The sequence below is a fragment of the Engraulis encrasicolus genome, chromosome 19 (genome assembly GCF_034702125.1).
Source record: "Engraulis encrasicolus isolate BLACKSEA-1 chromosome 19, IST_EnEncr_1.0, whole genome shotgun sequence".
Taxonomy (NCBI): domain Eukaryota; kingdom Metazoa; phylum Chordata; class Actinopteri; order Clupeiformes; family Engraulidae; genus Engraulis; species Engraulis encrasicolus.
The window spans coordinates 41,976,547-42,001,269 of NC_085875.1; the positions used below are offsets into that span (position 1 = coordinate 41,976,547).

Here is a 24,723-nt window from a genome sequence, read left to right on the forward strand (position 1 = left end):
ACCATTCTGGTACTACACATACTCTGTTCCACTATAATCCCCCCTACCACACACACACACATACACACGCACAAACACACGCACACATACACACACCTTGCATTCCTATCCCTGTGGGCACCCTCCTTGACTCCTATTGTAATATAACAAAGAAAAATGCTAAACTGCACCCGGACCAAAGCAATCCCTAACACTAACTTCTCTGTGAGGAATTGGTGTGTATTTTTCTTTTTCTTTTTCATTAACAACAAAATAACAAAGACAAACACAATTATGACCTAATTATGACCTCGATCTGTAACCCACAAAGCACAGTGTTCTGATTTTTCTATGTTAGTAGAGCCTTTAGTGCCCCATATGTGCCCAAATTATTGATGCGCACACACACACACACACACACACACACACACACACACACACACACACACACACACACACACACACACACACACACACACACACACACACACACACACACACACACACACACACACACACACACACACACACTCTACTTACGGCATTACTGTATGAGCTCCTCAGTTCGAATAGCTCATTTAGCAGCAGTTTGGAGAGACTGAGTGAAACATATATGTGCTGCCTTGTGCTGAAATTACCAGTGTCATTAAGAGTGGAAAATGAAACGGCTGCAGAGAAGATGGTTTAATGATCTTGATAATCTCCTCTGCCGCCTAATTGCACACACACACTGTAGTCTGCAGCCTGATTGTGCTTCTGGGTGCTTGTGTGTGTGTCTGTGTTTGTGTGCGTGTGAATGTGTGCCTGTGTGCGTGCGCGCCTGTGTGCGTGCGTGCCTGTGTGTGTCTGTGCATGTGTGTGTGTCTCTGTCTCTGTGTTGTATGTTGTGTGCTTGTGTAGCGCATGCAGTCCACTGCCGCTTCATACCTGCAGTCCATGTCTGTCTTAGATGTCGTCATATTGTCTACGCCTGCTTTATGGATCGTCTGTCTTCGTCGAAACAGAACAAACCTATCGCAGGCGTGCCATCTGCACCACCATCTGAATTTTTACGGCATACACATGTTGCTTCAAGAGCTGCAAAACAGGCTTTCGCTATCTCTCGGAGATGATTCAAAGCTATTGGCTTTTTCATTTTTTAAAAGGGGGTTGAGGGGGGGAGGAATGATGGTGGAGTTATTTGGCTGACCTTTCGGTGCCATGAAAAAGGTCTGTATCTGTCTGCACTGATCAAAGGGACCCCTGAGCAGGCTGCTGCTGTGTCCAATCGATTTGCCCTCTCAGTTCATCTCCACCCCCCCACCCCCACCCCAACTCCCAACGTCCCACAACCACCTCTCCAGACCATCCTCACCCGGCCTCACCCCCACCCCAACCGCATTGGCCCTCCTGCCCGCCAGCTGTTTGCGATACAGTACTGTGCCCTCCCCCCCCCTCGCACAGAGCCGCAAGCTACCCACCACGACCAGATAAAAAATTTAATCCACCAAACACAACAGGACCCACCACTGTCCCGATTGTCAATGCTTTTCAATGTCTGCGTTTGTCCTTGTGACTTTTATCTGTAAGTGTAGTTTTCTTTGTGTGTGTTCTTGTGTTCTTTCTCTCTCTCTCTCTCTCTCTCTCTCTCTCTCTCTCTCTCTCTCTCTCTCTCTCTCTCCTCTCGCTCTCTCTCTCTCTCTCTCTCTCTCTCTCTCTCTCTCTCTCGCTCTCTCTCTCTCTCTCTCTCTCTCTCTCTCTCTCTCTCTCTCTCTCTCTCTCTCTCTCTCGCTCTGTCTGTCTCAGTCTATGGACTGTGTTTGTCTTTTTGTTTGTACATACTGTATCAGTATCTGATCAGAATTCATGAATCTCTCTTTTCTTTTTGTATACCCATGTTAGTGCTTACGCATGTCTGTATGCCCCCTACCTTTCTCTTCATCCCCCACGTTGTCTGTCCATTCTGCCTCCACTGCAGAGAGAGAAGCATCGTGTATCTGTGTCTATATCTCTGTGCTGTGTGTATGCTGCTGTTAGTGTGTATTTGTGTCTGTGTGCATATGCTCCCCATCCACCCACACCCCTGCAGAGAGGCAGCTGACAGACAGTAACTGTGTTGTTTAATGTATGCTCCTGTTAGTTTGCTTGTGTGCAGTACATGAATATACCTGTCTGTCTCAGTATGTCTGAATCTCACTCTGTGTTGTGGTGTCTATGCTCCTTTTAATGGGTGTATACTAATGTATGTGTGTCCCCCACCCCATGCTGAGAAGCCGCTGACAGCCAGTAACTGCGTGGGGGTACTGTATCTGAGTCGGAGTCTGAATGTTGTGTGTAGTAGGCTCCTGTTAGTTTGTTTATGCTTACGCCCGTCTGCATATGCACCTCTCCTCCATTACAGAGAAACAGCTGATGGCCAGTAACTTTTTTGTTTAGTGTGTGCTCCTGTTAGTACGCCTGTGTGTACATGTCTTTTTTAAATGTATTTTTTGGGGACTTTTTGGATTTTATTATTACAGGACAGTGTGAACGTAGACAGGAAATGATTGAGAGAAAGAGATGGGACTGGGCCCGGGAAATGACCACGGCCGGACTCGAACCGGGGGCCCTGTGGGCAATGTAAGCCCAAATGTGGGGGGCTTACTGTGTGAACATGTCTGAATACGCCCTCCTGTGTTGTCTGTGTCATTGCAGAGAAGCAGCTGATGACCAGTCACTTTATTGTTTAGTGTACTGTATGCTCCTAAATGTCTGAATACATGTCTGAATGTCTGAATACATGTCTTAATACGCCCTCCCATGTTGTCTGTCCATTGCAGAGAAGCAGCTGACGGCCAGTAACTGCCTGGGCGTGCTGGCCATGGCGGAGGCCATGCAGTGCACGGAGCTCCACAACATGGCCAAGGCCTTCGCCCTGCAGAACTTCCCCGAGGTGGCGGGCCAGGAGGAGATCCTCAGCGTCTCCAAGGACGACCTGGTCAGCTACATGTCCAACGACAGCCTCAACACCAAGGCAGAGGAGCTGGTCTATGAGACGGTCATCAAGTGGATCAAGAAGGACCCCGCCAGCAGAGTGCAGGTAGATGCCTTCACCTTCAAGTCGTAATTTAATAGCGCCGGTTACACTGTGGGCCATTGGCCCAGAAACCAAAGCCCAGGAATTTAAGCCCAGTGTTAGCGTTCCTGTTGTGCTTATACTGTAGCAGAGAGAAAAGAATAAAAATAACATTAATTCTTTCCTCCCTGACTATAAGCCAACTGTACAGGCCAAGAATTCTAAATGGAATGGTGGCTATGGTAACCAATTCAAAAATGACCTGTAAGCACCAGGGGCCGGTTGCACTAAATGGTCTTAGCTAAGACTGGTCGTAACTGCTAAAGTGGTCTTTGTTAAGACCAAAATTTAAGACCACTGTAAGCCCGTTGCACCAACAGAACTTAGGACTGGTCTTAACTGCGCCCGGTCGTAGCGATGTGCGTCCATGTGAGAGTTCTATTTCAGAATGAAATAATGAGTGTTGCTATGATACACCTGTCAATAATTCAGCGCTTTGATCTCACGCACGGCTTGACTCACATGCGTTATAAGAGGTCAGTGGTTATAACGAACACGTTGTGCAACATCAAGTCCCTAATGAAATAACAGCATGGATAGCACTTCTTATCCAGTAGAAATGCAGGACAAATAGCCAATTTGGCTTTGACGTGCATTGAAAGTTGTTTCATCTAAAAATGAACTAAAGCTAGATTTCGGATTTAAAATTAGGCCTAGTCTATGCGGTGCGAAATTGTTGAGACTTCGTTCATTTTTTCGGTATGGGGATGGGGACGGTAAAGGGAAAGCTACGCTGCCTGACATCCTGTGTCTGGTGCCTGTGTTGTAGGCCTACAGTGAAAATAGCCTATGATAGGCCTAATTATTGTCAACAACTAAGAATACAGTATTAACCAGTCTGAAAATGAGCTAGCATGTTATTTGCTTTCGTACCGTGGATGTCTTGTAAACCCTGCGCGCTTTCATTCAAGTTTTTAATTGTTTTTCATTTGACGTTGACGAAACTATGGGGGCGGCCGGGTTTTTTTGTCCGGGGGGGTGCTGGGGTACTCATAGAAAACATATTGCTCTCAATGTGCATGTTGCCCATGTTCAAAAAACGAAAACATCACATAAGACAAGTCTCATTGGCATTTTTAAAAAGAAGACTTCATGGAGAATGAAGAAAAAAATAAAATAAAAATCTGTGGACAATCCCACAAGGTGTTCTGGTGCTCTGAAAAATGACACCCAAAATGATTTGTCAGACTTGTGAGGTCTTCTGGTCAGACACTGATGGGGTTTCCTTTCTATTTATAGATTTTTATGGGAGTGTTTCTACTTGTATCTACAAGGGGAAAAATTCATGAGGCTATGTTGGGCACAAATATGTCTTCTGAAGGCCTAAACAGAGCACAAAACTCCAGTACAATTTGTATCATCTTTGAGGGAATGCTATGACGATGCAGGATCATACAGACCAAAACTGACAGTTTTGCAACAAACTATTCCTATCTATGTACCAGCATGCCAAATTTGAGCTTCCTACATGGTTTAGTTCTTGAGCTACGGGCTTGTGAACTTTGACAAAAAAAAAGAGTGTGAACAAAATGGGCACCCCCCCTCCGCCAGTGAAATTGGCTGTAACATGGAGCGTATACATCTTACATTCAAAATAAAGTAACAGTGTTTCTCTTAAGTACCATGGGTACACTCAGTAATATTTTCAGAATTTTTTTGAGACCTAAGTGCGCGGGCTCCTGTTGATTTGGCGTGGAATGACCCCAGAAGAAGGCGTAAGACCCGCTAGTGCAACGGGCGTAACTATCTGCTTGGTCTTAGAACGTTGAGTTAACCCTCTGAGGTCCGAGTGCCCTTCAGAGGGCAATTGCTCTCCAAAAACAAATCTGTAACTCTGTGAGTTTTGTCATTGAAACATATAGGTCACACCATTAGAAACCTCAGACCTTCCAGGTTCCAAATATATATATATGAAATGAAAATACTTGAAAATGTCAGGGTGGTGCAAGCAGCCTAAAAGCCTCTGAAAAGCCTTAGACCTCAGAGGGTTAAGACCAATTTCTGTTAAGACTAGTCGTTAGACAGTTGGTACAACCGGCCCCAGGTAAGGACTTACTTACTAAATTTGTGAATTTTAATTCCTCTTGTCAACTGTGTTTTGGTTGTGCACACCCATATTGCAAGCAGCATATCCCAGAATTCTGCATTCAAGTCAGTCTGACCTTGCTTAGTCTCCATTTTTTGAAAAAAAAACTGAATCCAATGAAAATCAACATCTATGTGTAAATTATCAGAATGATTCCTATGATTAGCTCTTTCCAGCTCTACAGAGAAGCAATCGAAAGGAACTCATTGATCCCAGCTCTTAGAACGTCTGTCTATGGGAGGCTGGCCAGGCCTCTACAAAGTTTATAAAGCTGAAATGCCACAGTTATGCTTCCAGCATGGGAAATATGTTAACACTTCTATTGTTGGGGCATGTCTAATTACAGAAGGCATTCCTAAAAAGATAAGGTCCTGGAACTTTTTTCTGGGCCAACAAAGCAGTTGTGTATGTATTGTGTTTAGTCCCAAAAAGTTCTGCTGTGTACCATAGGTTGTGTCTAACTCACTGCTTACTGCTTGTTGTTTATTTGCTTTAAGCTGTTGTTCAGTAAAACATAGTTTATCATCAATATACAAAATCAGTTACTATATCATTAGAATAGAAAGAAAAATGTCTGCACACTTAAATCCTCTTAGTGTTCTTTTTAATAAGCCAAGCTTTCGGTCTACTGACCTTCCTCAGAGTTCCTCAGGCTCTGAGCCCTGCGGAAGGTCAGTAGACCGAAAGCTTGGCTTATTAAAAAAGAACACAAAGAGGATTTAAGTGTGCAGACATTTTTCTTTCTATTTTACACAGATTTTGTTTATTTTTGGCACCTTTTAATCGAGAGTGCGGTGTGGTCGTGTTGAATATATCTAAATGAAAGGAAAAGTATGGTAAGAAAAAAAACTGAACAGTTGTTCATGAAAGGAGTTGCCTGTGCAACTGACCTTTATGGAGTATGTTCTTCAGCCTCCCAGGGAGACATAATGGTCTCTCTGGACAACGCTCTACTCATGAAAAGCTTGTGTTTATACCTGTTTATAGATGGCATACTTTCACTGCCGTCTGCTGAGAAATGTCTCGGGGTCTGAGTGGTGACACGTTTGCCAAGAGACACCGAGTGCGTTCTCTTAGAGGAGACTTTCATGCCTTGGACGTTCGTGACTCTCAACTCTGTTTTCCCGGAAACCTTTCTAATGGAAACGGGTCTTGGGTTACCTGCGCGAAAGGCTCAGCTGCCATCGATGGTGGCGGTAGCAATGGCTGCGGTGGTGTCTTCTTCATCACGCTGGCTTTAATAGATGACGCCTGTCAAACAGGCCTGACATTTCATTTTACACTGATGAATATGTCGCCACAAATGAGGCACAGATGGAAGGGTTGTAAAAAATATAAATAGGCTAGATTAAAACAGATGAAGTGAAAGGACGTAAATACCAGGCAACCGATCTAGCTGGGCGTATGGCTGCGATGCCGTCTCAGTCTGTTTCTGTGATTTGTGTGTCCTTTGGTTTAAATAAAAATGCACACACAAATGTCATTTTGTCAGACGTGCATGGTTTTTACTGGAGACCGATATTTAATTTCCACCTGTTAATGTCGGAGTCTAGGATATTCCACAGGCCTAATGCACACACATACATGCAACGCACATGAGAGCAGAGAGAACCACTTAATGAGATTTAGGGTTCTCGCTGAGGCCGTCTGAAAGGGAAGATGCCTACATGTGTCAGTCGTTTACTCCAAGCGCTCCGTGAATGCTTTGAGACATGAGCCCCATTCGTGGACTTTGACCTCGACGTCCTTCAAACACAAGATCGTTCTAGTGCAGCAATTGTCACGCTCTCTTAGTCTTCTCTCTCATCCCGTCGTTACTGAGCCCGGTTTCCGTTGCAGTCAGTCACATTTGTTCGTGTTAGCCGTTTTTTGTTGTTGTTGTTGTTGTACTGTATGTGTGCCGCATTATGTAATTGCCTTTTGGGAATTACTGGCTAATTGTGTGATTCTTTTTCTCAGCCAGAGTCTGTCATAGCCGCCAGGGACCCCATATGGGTTTTGATTTGCAGTGCAGTCTCGGATCCCCCGTCGGCCATGCACCATAGATAAAAGCCAGTGACCTTGTTATCGCATAACATAATTGTGTTATCATTTTCTTACCATATGATTAGGCCGCGCTACCCAGTTGAGCAGATGCCACATTGATTATTAGCTGCTTTTAGTGTTCACAAAGCAGCAGTGTGCAAAGAAAGGCAGGCTTGGAAATATTTTCCTGGGCCCTGTTTTGAGTGGTACGCACATAATTCCCACGCTGCACTAAGGCTTGGTTCTCTCCAATATAGAGATAATGTCAATTAAAAAAACGCTGTACAGTACAGCAGGGAACCGCTTCGGGTTTGCTTGATCTTGTTTTGTTAAAGGGGTAGGGCTGCGTTGTAGGCACTCTGTAATCCAAGGTGCTTGATGGATGATTAATATGTACATATTTGAAACGTTTCAACATTTGTTTTTATTGCATCGAGTGGTGAGGTATCTGAAGTGCAGAATGCATCCTACTCTCCCCCAAAGGGCTGAGCTTGAAGTTGCAGCCTTTTCATCAGCGAGAAGAGAATGACTACAAACAGAACCCGGCTCTTAAGAAGCGGAAAGCTGATATTCCCCGCAGTCTTCTATTTTCTGACAACATCTCAGGCAGCAGGCACGCGTGGTTACAGACGCCACTGGACTCGGACAACATTCACTCGCACATTCTCTCTCTCTCATTTTCTCTCTCTCTGTCTCTCTCTGTCTCTCTCTCTCTCTCTCTCTCTCTCTCTCTCTCTTTCTCTCTCTCTCTCTCTTTCTCTCTTTCTCTCTCTCTCTCTCTCTCTCTCTCATTCGCACATTCTCCCTTTTTCTCTCTCTTCACCCACCAAGCGACTCCAATCTCCGAGTGACTCAGCAGACACCAGGCAGGCTCACAGACCCTCCTCAGGCAAGAAGACTGTTCGCTGGCGGCGCAATGCACAAGAGGATCCTCAACGCCTTTTTTCTTTTGATTCTTTCCCTTTTTTTCTGCCCAGACCCTCTGCCTCCCTCTGTTCATTCTCTCCCTCATCCTCCTCCTCCTCCTCTTTCTTGTCTCGCCAGTTGTGTACACACACACACATCGAGCGAAAAAAGCAATGCGGTCACACATCTGACACCAGTCAAGCAATTCTGAGGGCCATGCTGGAATCTACACCGGGTCTTTCCTCCCAAATCCGGCAGCTTTAGCAGACACCTTATCTCAAACATCAGGGCTCTGGCTTAAATCTTATATCCCCCCTCTCTCGGATGGGGGAGTATGGGGAAAGGATGAGCAAAAAAGCACTCCCAAGTCAGTTCTGAAAATCCTCATTGTTTCAAAAACACAACTAGATATTCTTCCTGCATTTTCCATTGTCTGCACTATGGCGGGGGGGAAAAAAACTAGTTCTGATAAGCATGTCTGTGGAAAGCAGGCAAAAGCATTTTGCTTTTTGTTATGTGCATGTAATTGAAATATATTTTCTTATAATCAGTGCAATCAGAATTTACCAGATCAGATATGAGATTAAATCAGCATAGTTGCCTAGCAATTTGTTCCTCCCCGCTGTGGCTGGTTTCATATAAAGTACATCCAAAAAATATGGAAATGAAGCCTCCACGGATGTGGCTGTGATACAAAAATCTGTTGGCTTTTCAAAAACACAACGAACTCCAAAGCCCCATTTTGTATGATGCCTTCCAGCTTGTCCTTTAAAAGTGGTAGCAGCACATATGGTCGCAGTCACCTGGGAACAACTCGTGCCTCTCCCATGGTACAGTATATCTTGCAGGGGAGCGTGTTTTGTTTTTATTTACTGCTACTGAAAAGCCTCTGGACTGCAGAGGTCAGCGTGCGGCTGAGCTTGATTGGACGCTGCAGGTGCGGAGGTGAAAGTGAAAATAGAACCGGACCCGTTTTTTTTTTTTTTTTTGCTCTGCAGTTCCAGTTGAGTCGGAACAGGAAAAGGGCAGCGTGCGTGCGTGTGTGCATGTGCGTGTGTGTGTGCGCGTGCGTGTGTGCGTGCATGCATGCGTGCGTGCGTGCGTGTGTGTGTGTGTGTGGTGCTGTGTGCAGTTGGGGGGCGTTTTCCAGCGATGGCCACCTCTGTTCTGGGCTCCCACCCGACAATAAATCTACCTCTAAATCCACCGTTTGGTCTTCCAGGAATAGGCTCGCAGGAGCACTGAATCAAAAGCTGGTGACTTCTGAAGGTCAAAGACAGCTCACGCTTGCTTTGTTGGCTGCAGAGGCCCGTGTCAAGTGAAATATACAGCAGCGCGACTGTTTGCAGGGGCCAAGAGGCCAAGGTTGGCTCGGAACCCCTTCTCTTTCTTTTCTTCTACTTCTGTACGGGCGGTGAGCGTATGTAGAGGAAAAGGCATGTGAGATACTACAGAAGTTAAAAGGGGGACAGAATTTCCAATTAAGTAGAGAAGAAAGAAAACAAAGCCGACGAAAAAAAAGAAACCTGACTAACACTTGTAGCAACGGAAACATCTGTTCCTGCCAGTGTCACCACCAATGCACTTTTCAGGCCCCATTAATTTTTGCCCTTTTGAGTTCAGTGCTTGGAAAGACGTTGCCTTGTTTTACTCACAAATTTTGTCCTCTTTCCCCTCATTTTCTTGCATTTGGCTGGCTTTGAGTTCTTTCCGTGTGCCAATTATTTCGACCTAGCTTTCTTCCTTGACAGACGCGGGTGTCAAAATGGACAGTGTGACACGGCGTACATATGTCTGGGTGTCGGTAGAGGCCTCCCGCAAGAATCAGCCGCACCTGTCAATCAAAGTTTCGGAGCGGTTGAAGGAAGTGCAGATTGGCGGGGAGGTTGGTGAGTGCAAGCCAATGGAGCGCGGCCGTTTGGGGAGTGCCAAACTACGCTGTGAAGCGGGCTCAGATGGCATGGAAGAAAGAGAGAGAAAAGGGGAAAAAAGGAAGAAAAAAGGAGGGGAAAAAGCAATGGAGATTGATGCAGTGACCTTATGTTTATTTGGCCAGGACCGGAGTCCGTTGCGAAAGAGCGCAGAGAGGAAATCAATCTGAATTCGGCTAAAAATGAGCTCGGTTCCCCAGCTTGCTTGCAGTCCCGCGGGGCGAGCGGCGTATGAAATCACAAATCCAGCGTGGCACTGATGCAGAACTGTAAGGAAGAACACACATACAACCCCCCCCCCCTCTTACTTTCGTTCCCTCGTGCTCTCATTTCTGTTTTATTTTTTTCCCTTCTTACTTTTGGTTGCTTCCATGTCTCAAACTCCACTGTTGTGTTTTCAGGTTTCACACTATCTCAGTCCAATTTGATGGAAAGGGTAGATACATATACCGTAGAGCGTGTCTGGACTCTTTTGTTTACCCTCTAAGATTTCTTTGGTGTGCCGTGTTACAAAGGATTCTGGGTCAGGGGCTTTTATATTTATGTATCGCACACACACACACACACACACACACACACACACACACACACACACACACACACACACACACACACACACGGCTCTGCGCATACTACAAATACACACACATACATACACAGACACACACACACAAAGACACACATATATACTGTACTGTACTGTACTATACGTACGGTACTATACTATATACAGTATATACAGCGACAAGCAAAAACACCCACATATATATACATACATGTATAATCCTTTAACTCAGTATAGCATATTGGATTAAAAACAAAAAAAATGGATGAAACCTACTTCAAAGTCTGCTTGTTATCTTATTATTAGGATGTGTAATCATCTGATAAGACAAGGCAATAAGAAAATCTTGGGATGTAATCAGCAAGAGCAATAGAGAGAATGTGTGATTAGCAAACCGCAGAAAATTTAAAAAGAGAAAAAAATGGAAATGGCTCTCGCTGCCTGTGTTCATGGGCAGAAGCTGTGTGATTGAGGAGTGTCCCCTGATCAAGTGGCTTAGGTGTGTCATTCATGTGATTATCGTTCAAGGCGTGATATTTCGCACGTTACGTCTGGCAAATGTGGAATGATGATAAGCGAAATGACAAAAGGCTCGTCCTTTTAAAAAAAAATTGCCATAGGATCAATTCCTCAACATCCCATTCCTTTTTCTGTCATCCTACACATTTTGACACAAGACCTAATCACCATGAATAATATATGCTGTTGGATTTAATCCAATCAGATGGAGAGAAATTGATTGGATTTGAGGATTTCTATTCATGGCATGGCATAGTAGCTTTTTATCTACGAGCAGGCGTATTTAATGTATAACAGAAGGAATGTCACGGACATTCTGTGTGTGTTTTGTTCTTTGTTCGTGCAATCAGTCAGCATTGGATATGAACGTCGTCCTTGCCTTTGTCCCAAAATTAGCACGGACGAATTAGCAAACAGGTTAGCGCTCGTCCTGCATCGTGTTGATAAATCACTAGCCAAATGGGGTTGCCAGCTTCGATGGGAAAGAGAAGTAGGTGTAGTGTAGCGCCGCGAACAAGTTATTATGCGGTATCCGCGCTATGTCATGGTAGCTACTAATGGAGATCACATCTTGAGGCTATACATGTATGTTGCCGCACTTGATAGCTGTGACTCCGGCGACATTTTGGCCCGCTGTCCATCTGGCTTATTTTGAAGGTAGCTCTCCGCTGGTGTGCTAGGTCTCTCGTTACTCCGTAGCTCTCCGTGCCAGACTCTCCCTCTCACCAACTACTGCACCCCTACCCTCCCTCTCTTCATTTGCCGCTCTCTCCCTCTAAACCTCTCTTTCACTCTCGCTCTCACTCTCTCTCTCCACCTGCTATACCCACTTCTCTCCCTCTCCTACTCTTTTCTTCCGTCTTTGCCTTCCACTCTCTCTCTCTCTCTCTCTCTCTCTCTCTCTCTCTCTCTGACTAACCTCTGATTGATTTATTTCTCCCTCCCTCCCTCTGTCCCTCCTCTCTCCCTTACTCTTTAGAGACAATTATTTGCTTCCGACCTCGGCATAGACCCCTGTTTACCATGAGATGCAATCAGTGGCAGCTGCAATAGAGCCTGTGTGTGTGTGTGTGTGTGTGTGTGTGTGTGTGTGTGTGTGTGTGTGTGTGTGTGTGTGTGTGTGTGTGTGTGTGTGTGTGTGTGTTTATGTGTGTATGTGTGTGTGTGTGTGTGTGTGTGCGTCAGAGAGAGCGCAGGTCATTTTTCACTGCGGAGGCAAGACTCCCATATTTAATATGAATCAAACATATCCACAACACAATGTGCTCAATAACGCCCCCGACAGCAGTCGCTCGTTCAGCGCGCCAAGCTTTCGTTTTCTTATTTATATATTTATCTTTTTTTCAGCTGCGATGTTGAAGTGCCGACGTGGGGTTTTATATCAGGGAAGGATAGAGAGAGGGCCTAGGCAGGTAGGGCGGGTTGGCGACCGAACATCATCAGTCTCCCTTTTCAGCAGCTCCTCGCCACCCATCAATCAAACTGGTAGCCGGGGAGACAGCTCAGCATCAGCACCACCACGCAAGTCTGCTAGAATTAGCATGTTTGGATGAGGGTTTTTTTTTTTACACACGTTTCTAATATGTGGCTGTGGTGCATTGATCATGTGTGTCTTCGCCTCTCGTGGTTGCTTTTCTCTTTTTCTCCACTTCTCCACACACACACACACACACACACACACACACACACACACACACACACACACACACACACACACACACACACACACACACACACACACACACACACACACACACACACACACACACCATTTGTTCACCTTTGTTCGCGCCTCAGAACAGATGGTAATTCATTCATCTTCCATTCCATTATCGTACCCAGCTTAAATGATATCAAATGCATTGACATGTTGCAGAATAAAAAAAAAACTCTTGGGTTTTTATTGTGAGGTTTTTTTTGTATGTTAGGATGCAAAACTGGGGAGTGGGGAGCCTGTCTGGTTATGGATGCCTGGTGGTAAATAAACTTGGGGAAATTATCGTTCACAGCTTTAATGATATCAAATATATTGACATGCATTATCGTACCCACCTGAAATACTATCAAATATATTGACATGCATTATAGTACCCAGTTTAAATGTTATCAATGACATGTTGCAGACCAAACAAAATTCTCTGGGTGTTTTGTGTATTTTTTATGTTGGGATGCAAAACAGGGGTGGTGGTGGGAAGGCTGCCTGGCTATGGATGCCTGGTGGTAAATAAACTAGGACAAACACTAACATAATGTCAAGAGGGTTTCGTTGAACAAAAAGCGAAGGCACGAGCCGCTCATTACGGGTGTGTGATTTAGGGTTATGCAGCTAACTGCAGTAATTGGTCTCTCACTGATTATCTCTCGGCGTGGAGCGGAGCCTCGTGGCTTGCCAGACAGGGGCGCTTTCCAAGTTGTTTAACCCATGAATAAATAAGTAGCGCCACAAGTTTATTTACGCCCGAGTCCTTTGCGTGTGCATGTGCGTGTGCGTGAGCGTGCGTGCTTGAATGCGTGTGTGGGATGTGGGAAAGAGGAGGAAAGGGAAGTAGAAATTGCATCTCTGCGTCTGAATTTTTATGTATCTAGTTTTTATTTAGTATTTGCATGTGGGTTTTTTATGCTGTGTGTAGCACTTTCTCTTGCCATTAGAGAAGATGTTTGGTATCTATTTGTGTTGATTGTTGTGCTCATCACAGAAATACCTTTACATTTTTCTCTTTAATAACATTTTTATATCAGATCTATCGATCTATCTATCTATCTATCTATCTATCTATCTATCTATCTATCTATCTATCTATCTATCTATCTATCTATCTATCTATCTATCTATCTATCTATCTATCTGTCTATATAACTATCTATCTGTCTGTCTATCTATCTGTCTGTCCAATCATCCATCCATTCATCCTATGTTAGCTTTGTGTTTTTGAACCGCTGACTTAATCTTAGAAGCGAATCTTCTGAGGCTTTTGTCGTTGTCAGCATTCTTCATGCAACAATCAATTGCAAAGCCTCTCTACCATTATGGTTACAAACCATCCTTTTTCTTTCGATTTCTCACAGCAGCTTAACTGTAACCTTGTGACCTGTGAGTTAGATTTCCGTGGAAAAACATAATGTACTGCACCGTACCGTAGTGTAGTAGGAAGTGCTGTGGTGTACTGCTGGTGTGTAAATCAAAACAGCCCATCCAGGGCTACGTGACAGCTTTGGCCATGCCCGGGACAAAGTCACCCGAAAGCCCCCACCCCGACTCAATACATGGCATGTAATGGGGACCCAATTCTGAGCCACCCCTATCTCAGGGCCCGGGGCTGTTGACCCCTTTTCCGTCCCCGCCCCGTCAGCTTCCCTGACCCCATCCATCTCTAGACTGGATGTCTGGTAAACTGTATCTTGCAGGGAGGGGGGGGGGGGGGGATTGGAATGGCCTCTGCCCCCTGCAGGCAGGATCAAATCTGCAAATGGCTCCTCCATGTCCCCTGCAGAAGGAGCAACAGGGCGATGGGGATGAGGAGGCTGGTGATGACTAAAGGTGCATATTGAACTGGGCCATCTTCAAATAAGGAGGTGCAGTTGTCAGCATTTCCCCTCCAGCCTTTTTTTACTAAACGCCTCCTGTCTTCCTATCCCTTTTTTCACTATCTCGCATTCTCTCCCTCTCTCTCTCTCTCTCTCTCTCTCTCTCTCTCTCTCCCTCTCTCTCATAAAAAAACGGGATTTCAGCTGTGTGGCACATTTTTTTCCACCCCTATCTTGATCGCATATTCATCGTACCATAGCCCCGGCAAGCTAGCTAGTCCCTAGTCCCTGATGCGCTGACATTATTGCAGATACGCTCCAGTCAAAGTCAGGGAGCCGAGCTTGCATTCAGATTCCCAGATCATGGCAGTCGATAAGCCTTGATTGCCAAGGCAGAGGAGGGGAACGCTCGCCTGTAATCCAATGGGATTTTCCAGCTCCAGGAAATGCTGGCTATGGCTTTTCAGATTTTTTTTCTTTTTATATATATATATAATACTCCTTTTCCAGTGTGTGATGTTATATGGCATGAGGAGGTGGGAAGGAGAGGTGGGAGGGCGTGCGAGCTGGAGAGAGAGAGGTAGAGAGAGGGGGGGGGAAGAGAAGAGGAGAGAGAGAGGGAGAGAGAGAGAGAGTGGTTGTGAAAGAGAGCAGTGAGGGAGAGAGAAAGAAAGAGATGAGGGGAGGAGAGAGAGAGAGAGAGAGAGAAGGTGGGAGTGAAAGAGAGGGAGATTGAGGAGGGGGAGAGAGAGAAAAGCGAGGAGGGAAAGGGGGATAGAGGGGGGGAAGCATGTGGCTCCTGCTTTACTGACTGACCCTAGCCTCCACAAATGCCACATTGATAAACTAGCGGAGGTATTCTGGTGCAAATCGCCCAAGACATCCTCCCACCTGGGCCTGTTATTAAATGCTGCCCGCGCGCCACAAAGCCTACACCTCGCCTCCACCCCTCTACCTCTCCACCTCTCCACCCCTCTACCTCCATCTCTCCATCCCTCTACCTCTCTATCCCCCCATACGCACACCTCTCTAGTCTCTACCCCTCCCCCGACACAACCTGTTTACTTCTCCAGTCCCTCCCCCCGACCCACACACATACGCACACCTCATGCGCATGTACACACATACACACACCTCATACCCACATACGCCACGCACACACACACACACACACATACACACACACACACACACACACACACACACACACACACCCCACCGCCCTCTCCGTCTCGCCTGCCCACAGGTGCCCCCCCGCCTGCCTGCCGCCCAATCAGGAAGTGGGCCGTCAGCCAGCATGAGTTATTTTCAAACCTGTTCTCTCTCTCTCTCTCTCTCTCTCTCTCTCTCTCTCTCTCTCTCTCTCTCTCTCTCTCTCTCTTTTCTTCTCACTCACTCTCTTTCTTTCTATTTCTATTACTCCACCTCTACCTCTCTCTCTCTCCCTCTTCCTCTTTCTCTCTCTCTCTCCATCTGTCTAGCCCCTTTTCTCTCTCCCTTCCTCCATACCTCTCTTTTTCATTTGTTGTTTGTCACTCTTTTTCTCTTACCCAGGATCCATCACTCTCCCTCCATCTGTCTATCCCTCCCTCCATCTCTACCTCTTTCTCTGTGTCCATCTCTCACACTGTGGTTCTCTCACATTTGCTTTTTCTTTCCTCTCTCTCGTCCCCCCCCATCTCTTTCCCTTTCTTTTTTCACTTCCTCCCCATCTCCAGCTCACTCTCTCTCTCCCTGTTCCTGTCCTTCTCTCTCACTCTCTTTTTTTCTTTTTTTCTCACTCACTCTCTTTCTTTCTATTTCTATTACTCCACCTCTACCTCTCTCTCTCTCCCTCTTCCTCTTTCTCTCTCTCTCTCCATCTGTCTAGCCCCTTTTCTCTCTCCCTTCCTCTATACCTCTCTTTTTCATTTGTTGTTTGTCACTCTTTTTCTCTTACCCAGGATCCATCACTCTCCCTCCATCTGTCTATCCCTCCCTCCATCTCTACCTCTTTCTCTGTGTCCATCTCTCACACTGTGGTTCTCTCACATTTGCTTTTTCTTTCCCCCCCCCCCCCCCCCCCCATCTCTTTCCCTTTCTTTTTTCACTTCCTCCCCATCTCCAGCTCACTCTCTCTCCCCCTGTTCCTGTCCCTCTCTCTCTCTCCCTCTCTCTCTCTCTCTCTCTCTCCCTCTCCCTCTCTCTCTCTGTGTGGCCACAGTGCACACATGCACGTCAACATCCATCCCTGGCAGGCAGGCAGGCAGGCGGGCAGGCAGGTTCTCTAGTGAAACCCGGCTGCCAAGTAGAGCCAAATAAAAGCGGCATGTAAAAAACAAAAAAAGGAAAGAGGGTCCGCAACAGCACCAGCTGCCACAGTGCAGTGGCCACGTCACGTTGTGTTTACAAGTCCCCGCCCGATGTGGACAAAGGGCCTCGATGGAGATGTACTGGAACAAGGAGCCATTTCGCTGATGGGATTGCTCACCATGGCAACCAACAACCACCCCCAACACACACACGTGCACACACACGCACAGACACACACACACACATGCACGCACACACGCACACATACATGCTTCCTTCTTGCATACCCTCCACTCCCCCTGTGGTGCGTGGCGGATGTTGTGGGGTAGCGTTTTTCTTGGCTCACCTGAGCCAAAGGGCCTTTTCTGCCCACTTATTGCCCTGACTCCCCAGATCACAAACCCACAACCCCTTATAATCCAACCCACCCACCCACCTCCCTCCTACATACCTCCCCTCCTCCCCCCTTTCATGTGTGTGTTGCTCCCCTCCTTGTGTGTTGTGCGTTGAGGGGTAGGTTTCTATGTCTCACCTGCGGCACAGGTCCCATTCTGCTGCCCGCTTATTGCCCTGAGTCCAACCCCGACTCTAACCCCCCCCCCCCCCCACACACACACACACACACATATACACACACACACACACATACACACACACACACACACAACTCCCTCCTATACACCCCCACCTCCCCTCCCCTTGGTGTGTGGCGACCGTTGAGGAGTAACGTTTTTGGCTGGCTTGTGCCACAGTGCCGTTCTGCTGCTACTCATTGCCACCCGCAGAAGGGCTCTGATGGCGAGGAGCAGCCATCAAGGTTTTTGCAACGGCGTTAGTTGATTACCCCTTAATTGGTACTGGAGCTCATCAGCAAGGCTTTGCAAGCCGGCAAGCCTGGTCTAGTCTGTACTGGCTGGCTGGCTGGCCGGCTGACAGGCTGGCAAAGTGGAATGATGTGAGGAGCGACGCTGCTTTTTGTGCTCAAAATGAATGCCACTTTTCTCTCCGAAAATGGTTCTCAGCTGAGAGGCTCAGCAGAAAACAAAAAAGCGCTCCACCATGCCAATTTACTGCAGTTAAGATGGTTGTGTATGCGTATAGTGCGAGCAGCACACCAGCTCAGCTCAGCTGTATTTTCACCAGTTTATGTGTTTGTTTATTTGAGGGATCGCTCTCTATTCACCCGTAGCAGCTGTGATCCTGCTTCCATATGCTGTTAATATTTGATGGCTTTTTAATCAATTGTGTGAAATTAATTGATTTGGCTAAAAAACCCTGCTCTTGCTCTCTCGTGTTCTCTCTCTCTCTCTCTCTCTCTCTCTCTCTCTCTCTCTCTCTCTCTCTCTCTCTCTCTCTCTCTCTCTCTCTCTCTCTCTGGCCCTATCCATTTCACCTCCTCCCCCTTTTCCTGTGATTTCTTTGTCGCACTCAAATTTAATCTCTCTTACCCCACCTCCCTCTCCCCTCCCTCCCTCCCTCTCTCCCTCAGCATTTGTCGGAGCTACTGGCGGTGGTGCGTCTGCCCTTCATCCACCCGTCCTACCTGCTGAACGTGGTGGATAACGAGGAGCTCATCAAGTCTTCGGAGGCCTGCCGCGACCTGGTCAACGAGGCCAAGCGCTACCACATGCTGCCCCACGCGCGCCAGGACATGCAGACGCCGCGCACCAGGCCGCGCCTCTCCGCAGGTAAGAAACGAAACTCCGCCGTAAGACATGCTATCCATCCAAAACCCTACCCTACCATGTACCAGGCCTCACCTGTTGGCAGGTAAGAGACCTCTCTGTGCAACTCCACCATGCTATCCAACCCCCACGCTACCCCATGCTATGCAGACATTGTACCGCGTACCAGGTCCCAGCTGTCATCAGATAAGAAACCAACTCCGCTGTAAGATATGCTATCCAACTCTCCCTACTCTAGTGTAGCAGGTCCTGTGTGTCGGCAGGTCAGAAACTACCTCCGCCATGAACCCAGCCCCTTACTCTACCACGTCCCAGGCCTCAACTGTCTGCTGGGGGAAAAACACTATTTCACTCCACCATAGTACGTCATGCTATCCAACTCTCTCCTCTACCCCATGCTACTCAACCCCATCAATTGCACTGTCCTTCTTCAAGTAAACCGCTAGTGAAACCCAGCCTTAACCTGCACTCTCCAACCACCAGCCTTCCCTACCTGAAGGCAACCAGCAGCACAATATGATTTGTGTCTGCTGAGTTGGTCTAGTTCTGCTCTATAGGAGATCATCCAAAAGGACACAAAGCTCGACCTTCAGTCACAACGCTCTCTCTTTTTGTGTTTGGTTTTCTTTCTGTGCACTGAGACATTCTGTACGTTTAGCAAGGTGATGACACGGCTGTGGTGGGCTATTGCGCAACTGTTGGTTCCACAGCTCGGCTAATGCTACAAGGCCAGACTATACTTTTCTTGTTTTCGTCTGGCTTGCAATACACAACACAATCCAACCTTACCCCAGTCCTCACGACTCCATTTGATCAAACTCCCACGGTATTTGTCCTCCACTCTTCTCCACCCCACTCTACCCCCTCTCCACCTGTCGCTACTCCATGCCGCCTACCACATGGGCATGGACTGCACAGTGCACACAAACACACCACCAAATGCATTTAAGCATGTTTGTGTTCTCCATAGCCATTTCCCGGCTGCTTTTATATTCCGTTGGATTTCCATTTTACATTCAATTACCGAAAAACAATTTCATGCATAGCATCTGGACACTGGTGGGAGTGCTCAGCCTGCAGTGGGGAATTCGAGCGTCTTAATATTTGTTTATTATCAGAGAGCAAAAGATAGATAAAGCCTCTGCAGAGTCTTTTATTCATTGGCGCTTTTTAACGTGCTGACATTTTTTGCGCAGTAAGGTTATTAAATTTAATATTCTTTGAGAGTCTGCCACTGGAATTAATCTGTTGACGACGGAGAGAAATATGTTTCTATTACTCTGGACACCTTCATTTGCTTCTCGGGAATCTGTCAACACCATTTACATGACAAAAGCCAAAAGACATTTAATCTTTTTTGTCACTCCACCGGCTTTAATCTCATTGAAACACTCAATCGTCGATGGCAGTCAGAGAAGCTATTTTTGCAACATTAAGCGCTAAATGAAGCAGTCAGCGTCACCAAGCATGGCAGGATCCCCTGTTTGTTTAAGGGTTATGCCGACAGTTCAGCATCTGTCAGACTGTCAGGCTGTTCGACAACAACTGATTCAGGATATTGCCTTTAGGGCGACCTGCCTGAATGACAACCAGACACGCAACGTCGGCTCTATCGATTCCATTTCACTTGGAGAAAACAACAATATGTTTTGCTCAAATTACTATAATGAACGTTTGAAATTGCAACCTGAAGGGTGTGTCTAGACATCAACTTAGTGAGGAAGCGTGAACTTAGAGGAACCTGGAGGAAAGCTAGTGTATGCACCACATGTCATCAGCTTCAATCAAATAAGCAAAGGCCCAAAAAACTGTCAGGCAGCTGGATGCAGAAGGGGGCTGCGGTGTGGTGCGGTGCAGTGCCCGCTGCAGATATTTCAGCCCGTCAGCTCAGCTGGCCTTGACACCTCAGCGGCGGAGACGAGAGGCGAGAGAGGAGACGAGCAGGGACAGGCACCGACCGACACACAGGCACATCTCAAGTGGAGGAAGGATCAGCCGGGAGCACGACGCCCGGAGCCACCTTCATCTTTTATTCTGACTCCTTCCATTTTAATGAAGTTAAAGAGAGGACCCAGAAGGACAGGACAGAGCCAAGGCAGCCAGAAGGACAGGACAGAGCCAAGGCAGCCAGACGGGGCTCCGGATCGCACTGGCACCTGCCTCCTGCCTGCTGCCTCCTGCCTCCTGCCCGGCACCAGCAAAACAAACTGTCATACGGCACAGCCATCACTAGCAGCACCTGTGAGCAGCAGCAGCAGCAGCAGCAGCAGCAAGCCTGCCACATGACACCTCCGTCTCACACTAACATAGACGCACACACGGACGGATGCATGCGTGCGCGCCGCGCTCACACACACATGCACATACTATGCATGTCGCACATACTGTACAAACACACTCTCTCTCTCTCTCTCTCTCTCTCTCTCTCTCTCTCTCTCTCTCTCTCTCTATCTCTCTTTTTTTTCTCTCTCTCTCTCCCTTTCTCTCTTTCTCTCTCTCTCTCTCTCCACCTTCTTCATCTCCCTATGACCCTTACGTTCATCTAGGCCATAAATATGATGGTAAATTTCACAGCTGTTTACATACTGGGGGAAAGGAGATGAGGCTGCCGGGTAATGATCGTAAGTGCAGAAGTGACTCTGGGAGAAAATAAGGTCGTTGGTAGTACTGTAAATAAAGCTGTTTTTTCCAAGAACATTCACTACTTTTTTCTAATGCTTGGTCATTTTTTAATGATCAGAAGTGACTGGCAGAAAATGAGGTCTGAGATACAACTGTGACGTAAGGCTTTGCTAGGATATAAAACTGTTTTCCCCCAAGAACATTCACTCCTTTTTGTACTGCTTGGTCATTTTTTAACCATTTATTTTATTTTATTTGTGTTACTTGAAAGTAGGTCCTCTCAGTGCTAAGATACAGTTCTTGGTTATTTTTTAAACCAATTTATGCTTCATGTGACTTAAGGCTGTGGTAGTGTCAAACTGCTATTTTCTTAAACATTCACTCATTTATTTATTTATTTGCATAAATTGCATTTTTAAACAACTCAAATATGCAGTAGACTAGAGCATTTACTGTGTCAAGTGTGTTTCTTTACCCCCACCCCACCCCCCACCTTGTCATTCATCAAAATGAATAGACGGATGATCAAAATGTGTGCCTTTGATTCGTTGAAGATGCAAGGTGTGGATACAGTTACAACTTCCCTACACACAGACACGCACACACAGTCTCTCTCCCTCTCTCTCTCTCTCTCTCTCTCTCTCTCTCTCTCTCTCTCTTTCTCTCTCTCTCTCTCTCTCTCTCTCTCTCTCTCTCTCTCTCTCTCTCTCTCTCTCTCTTTCTCTCTCTCTCGGCACACACACACTAACGCCGTCCCCATCGAAGGATGTGTATCAAATGCCGGCTGTAAAAAGCCCACACAATCAAGGCAGTGCCAGTTAAAAGCAATCTCCTGCTCCAGCTTCCTCCACGGACATTAACTGCAGCGCTCAGCTGTTTATGTGGCCGCCAACACGCCACTATAATGATGTTCTCAGCAAGGTGGCCAGAGAGAGAGAGAGAGAGAGAGAGAGAGAGAGAGAGAGAGAGAGAGAGAGAGAGAGAGAGAGAGAGAGAGAGAAAGACTCTTTGGTTGGTTGAGGGAAGGGAAGCTGCTGTCATGCTGAAACTTTTTTTTTGCTTTCATAACTCTCACGGCAGGCAGGCAGGCAAACTTTCGTTCATTTATTTTCTAATAATAATGTAATCCGGAGACATGCAATCAGGCTAAAGGTGACCAGCCAACCCAGCCCAGCCAGCCGAGGCCAGCCATCCAGAGCTGTGCACACACCCCCCGCGGGCCCTGGCCCCTAATGCCTGTCTGCTCGGGTTTATCACCGGTGGCGGATGGCCCGGCACCAGCGGGGGACCTCTCCGCCTCACGGCAGGGGGGCCCTGAACCCCACACAGGAAGGACACGGGGATGGGGGGTGGCGTCTTAGCCCCCCAATCCCAGTCATCCTCTATTAGCATGCTGGGAAGAACTAGCAGGAAGGATTACACAGCAGCGGTGAGGCGGAGAGAGAAAGAGAGAGAGATTGGTGAGAGAGAGAGAGAGAGAGAGAGAGAGAGAGAGAGAGAGAGAGAGAGAGAGAGATTGGTGAGAGAGGGTGAGAGTCATATAAGTACAGATGAAAAGAAAAAGGGTGAGAAAAAAAGAAGAAAAGAAAAAAAAGAAAGGTAGAGAGAGATAGAGAGAGAGATGGAGAGGGAGAGAGTTTGGTTAGAGAGAGAGAAAGAGTCAGAGGGAAAGAGAGAGATCAAGACCGAGGGGGTGAGGGATGAGAGACTCACAGACAGAGAGAGAGAGAATGCTGTAGGTGTGTGTGAACGAGAGCCAGACGGAAAGAGAGGGAGATGAAGAGAAAGTAAAGTGAGAGTCAGAGGGAAAGAGAAAGGTCAGGAGAGAGGGAAAGAGAGATGGAGAGAGAGAGACAGAGTGAGAAAGAAAGAGACAGAGTGAGAAAGAGCCTGTGGTCAGGTGCAGAGGCAATGGAGGGCGAATTGGGGGGACAGGTGATGGATGACCTGCCCGCTCTGATGTTTGTGAATGGAAGCATGTCCCCCAGGCCTGCCAGGAAACGCAGCAGTGCGGCTGGGGGAGGGAGAGGAGGGTAGTTACGCTTGGTGGTGGGAGAGGAAGGTAGTGGGGCTGGGGGAAGGGAGAGAGGGGTGGCTGGGGGACGGAGAGGAGGGTAGTGAGGGGGTGGACATTAGGTGGGTGGAAGAGGTGGTTAGTAGACCTGGATGGTGGACGATAGATGGGGGTTTAGGGGGCTGGGGGTTAGCAGGCACACAGTGGTGGTGGAGGGAGTGAGAAGAGGAGGTTAGTGGGGGTGGATGTGAGGGTTGGAGGCTGGTTGGGCTGGGGTGGATAGGGGTGTAGGGGAATGAGCAGTATGATGCAGTAGTGGTGGAAGGGGATTAGAAAACGAGGTTAGTGGGGGTGGCTGTAGAGGCTGGTCAAGGTGGTGGTTGGTCTAGCTGGAGGGTTGGAGGGTGGATGAGGTTATGGAAATGAACAGGCAGGGTGCATTTAGTGGTGGAGGGCATGGGGATGGGAGGTTACTGGGGTTGGATGTAGAGCAGGGATGAACAATTGTAGGCTTGGGGTCCACATGCAGCCTGCTTCTTCATTCTTTTAAAAAAATAAAATAATGACCAGATTTAAAAAAAACACTACTGAATCAATCGGTAATTTTACTGTTGTTGGCCAACAGAGAACACTCCTACTCCTTCCAAACAATCGGCAGTCAGTAAGCAAACAACTGCACCTCGAAGTCTGTGAGATGCAGTCAGATCTGTTGCCTTGTGATCCATTGCCTCTGATGGTAGATGATAAATAATGTGGCCCTCCTTGTCATGAAAGTTGCCCATCCATGATGTAGAGTAGTGTTTCTCAACGGGGACTCTACAGTCCCTCAGGTGGGGTGTTGGGAAGGATACAGCTGAGAGGGGGCGGTACTTAGTTGCCATGGGGGGCTTTAGTCTATTTCAATTTTTAATATGGGGGCCTGGTAGGCTTATGATGAGGTCAAGGGGGCGTTGGGAGGCTTATGGTGAGATCAAGGGGGCATTTGTTCCCAAAAAAAAAAAAAGGTTGAGAACCACTGATGTAGAGGTTGGTTGAGCTGGAGGGTTCGGGAGTGGTTTGGGGTTTTAGCAGAATGAATCAGCAGGATGCAGCAATGGTGGAGGGGATGAGGAGAGGACGTTAGTTGAGGGGCGGAGGGTTTGGGAGAAGTAGCAAAGCCCAGGTCTGTAGCAGTAATGAGCTAAGGGGAAATGATGGCTCTTGTTCAAGCCCCAGTTTTCCACGTGTGCTACTGCCCCTGTGGCACTGTGCCTGACTTAATGTACATGCTTACAGTACACGGGAAGTTTTAATCAGTTGAGTCCCTTTGTTGTTATGAAGCCTCAGTAGTGTCTCAGCGATTGTGGAGTCAGGGAGTCAGACTTGGGAGGAAAAAAACAGCGAGCTTCATCATCTCAAAACTATTTTATTATTATTATCGTTATTGTGTTATTTCCCCTCGTATTTCAGAAGTAATTTTGAGTAATTCGGCTGTTTTTTT

At 47.1% G+C, this 24,723-nt stretch overlaps 1 protein-coding gene across 2 annotated transcripts in view; it reads left to right on the plus strand.

Moving 5' to 3' along the window:
* LOC134435475 (kelch-like protein 29) overlaps positions 1-24,723 on the plus strand; it is a 161,714-nt gene that overhangs the window by 93,855 nt on the left and 43,136 nt on the right. For both annotated transcript variants that reach the window (XM_063184476.1, XM_063184475.1), the window contains 2 exons: positions 2,778-3,037; positions 18,412-18,610. In XM_063184476.1, coding sequence (XP_063040546.1) covers positions 2,778-3,037; positions 18,412-18,610 — 459 coding nt within the window. The remainder of the gene's footprint in view (positions 1-2,777; positions 3,038-18,411; positions 18,611-24,723) is intronic.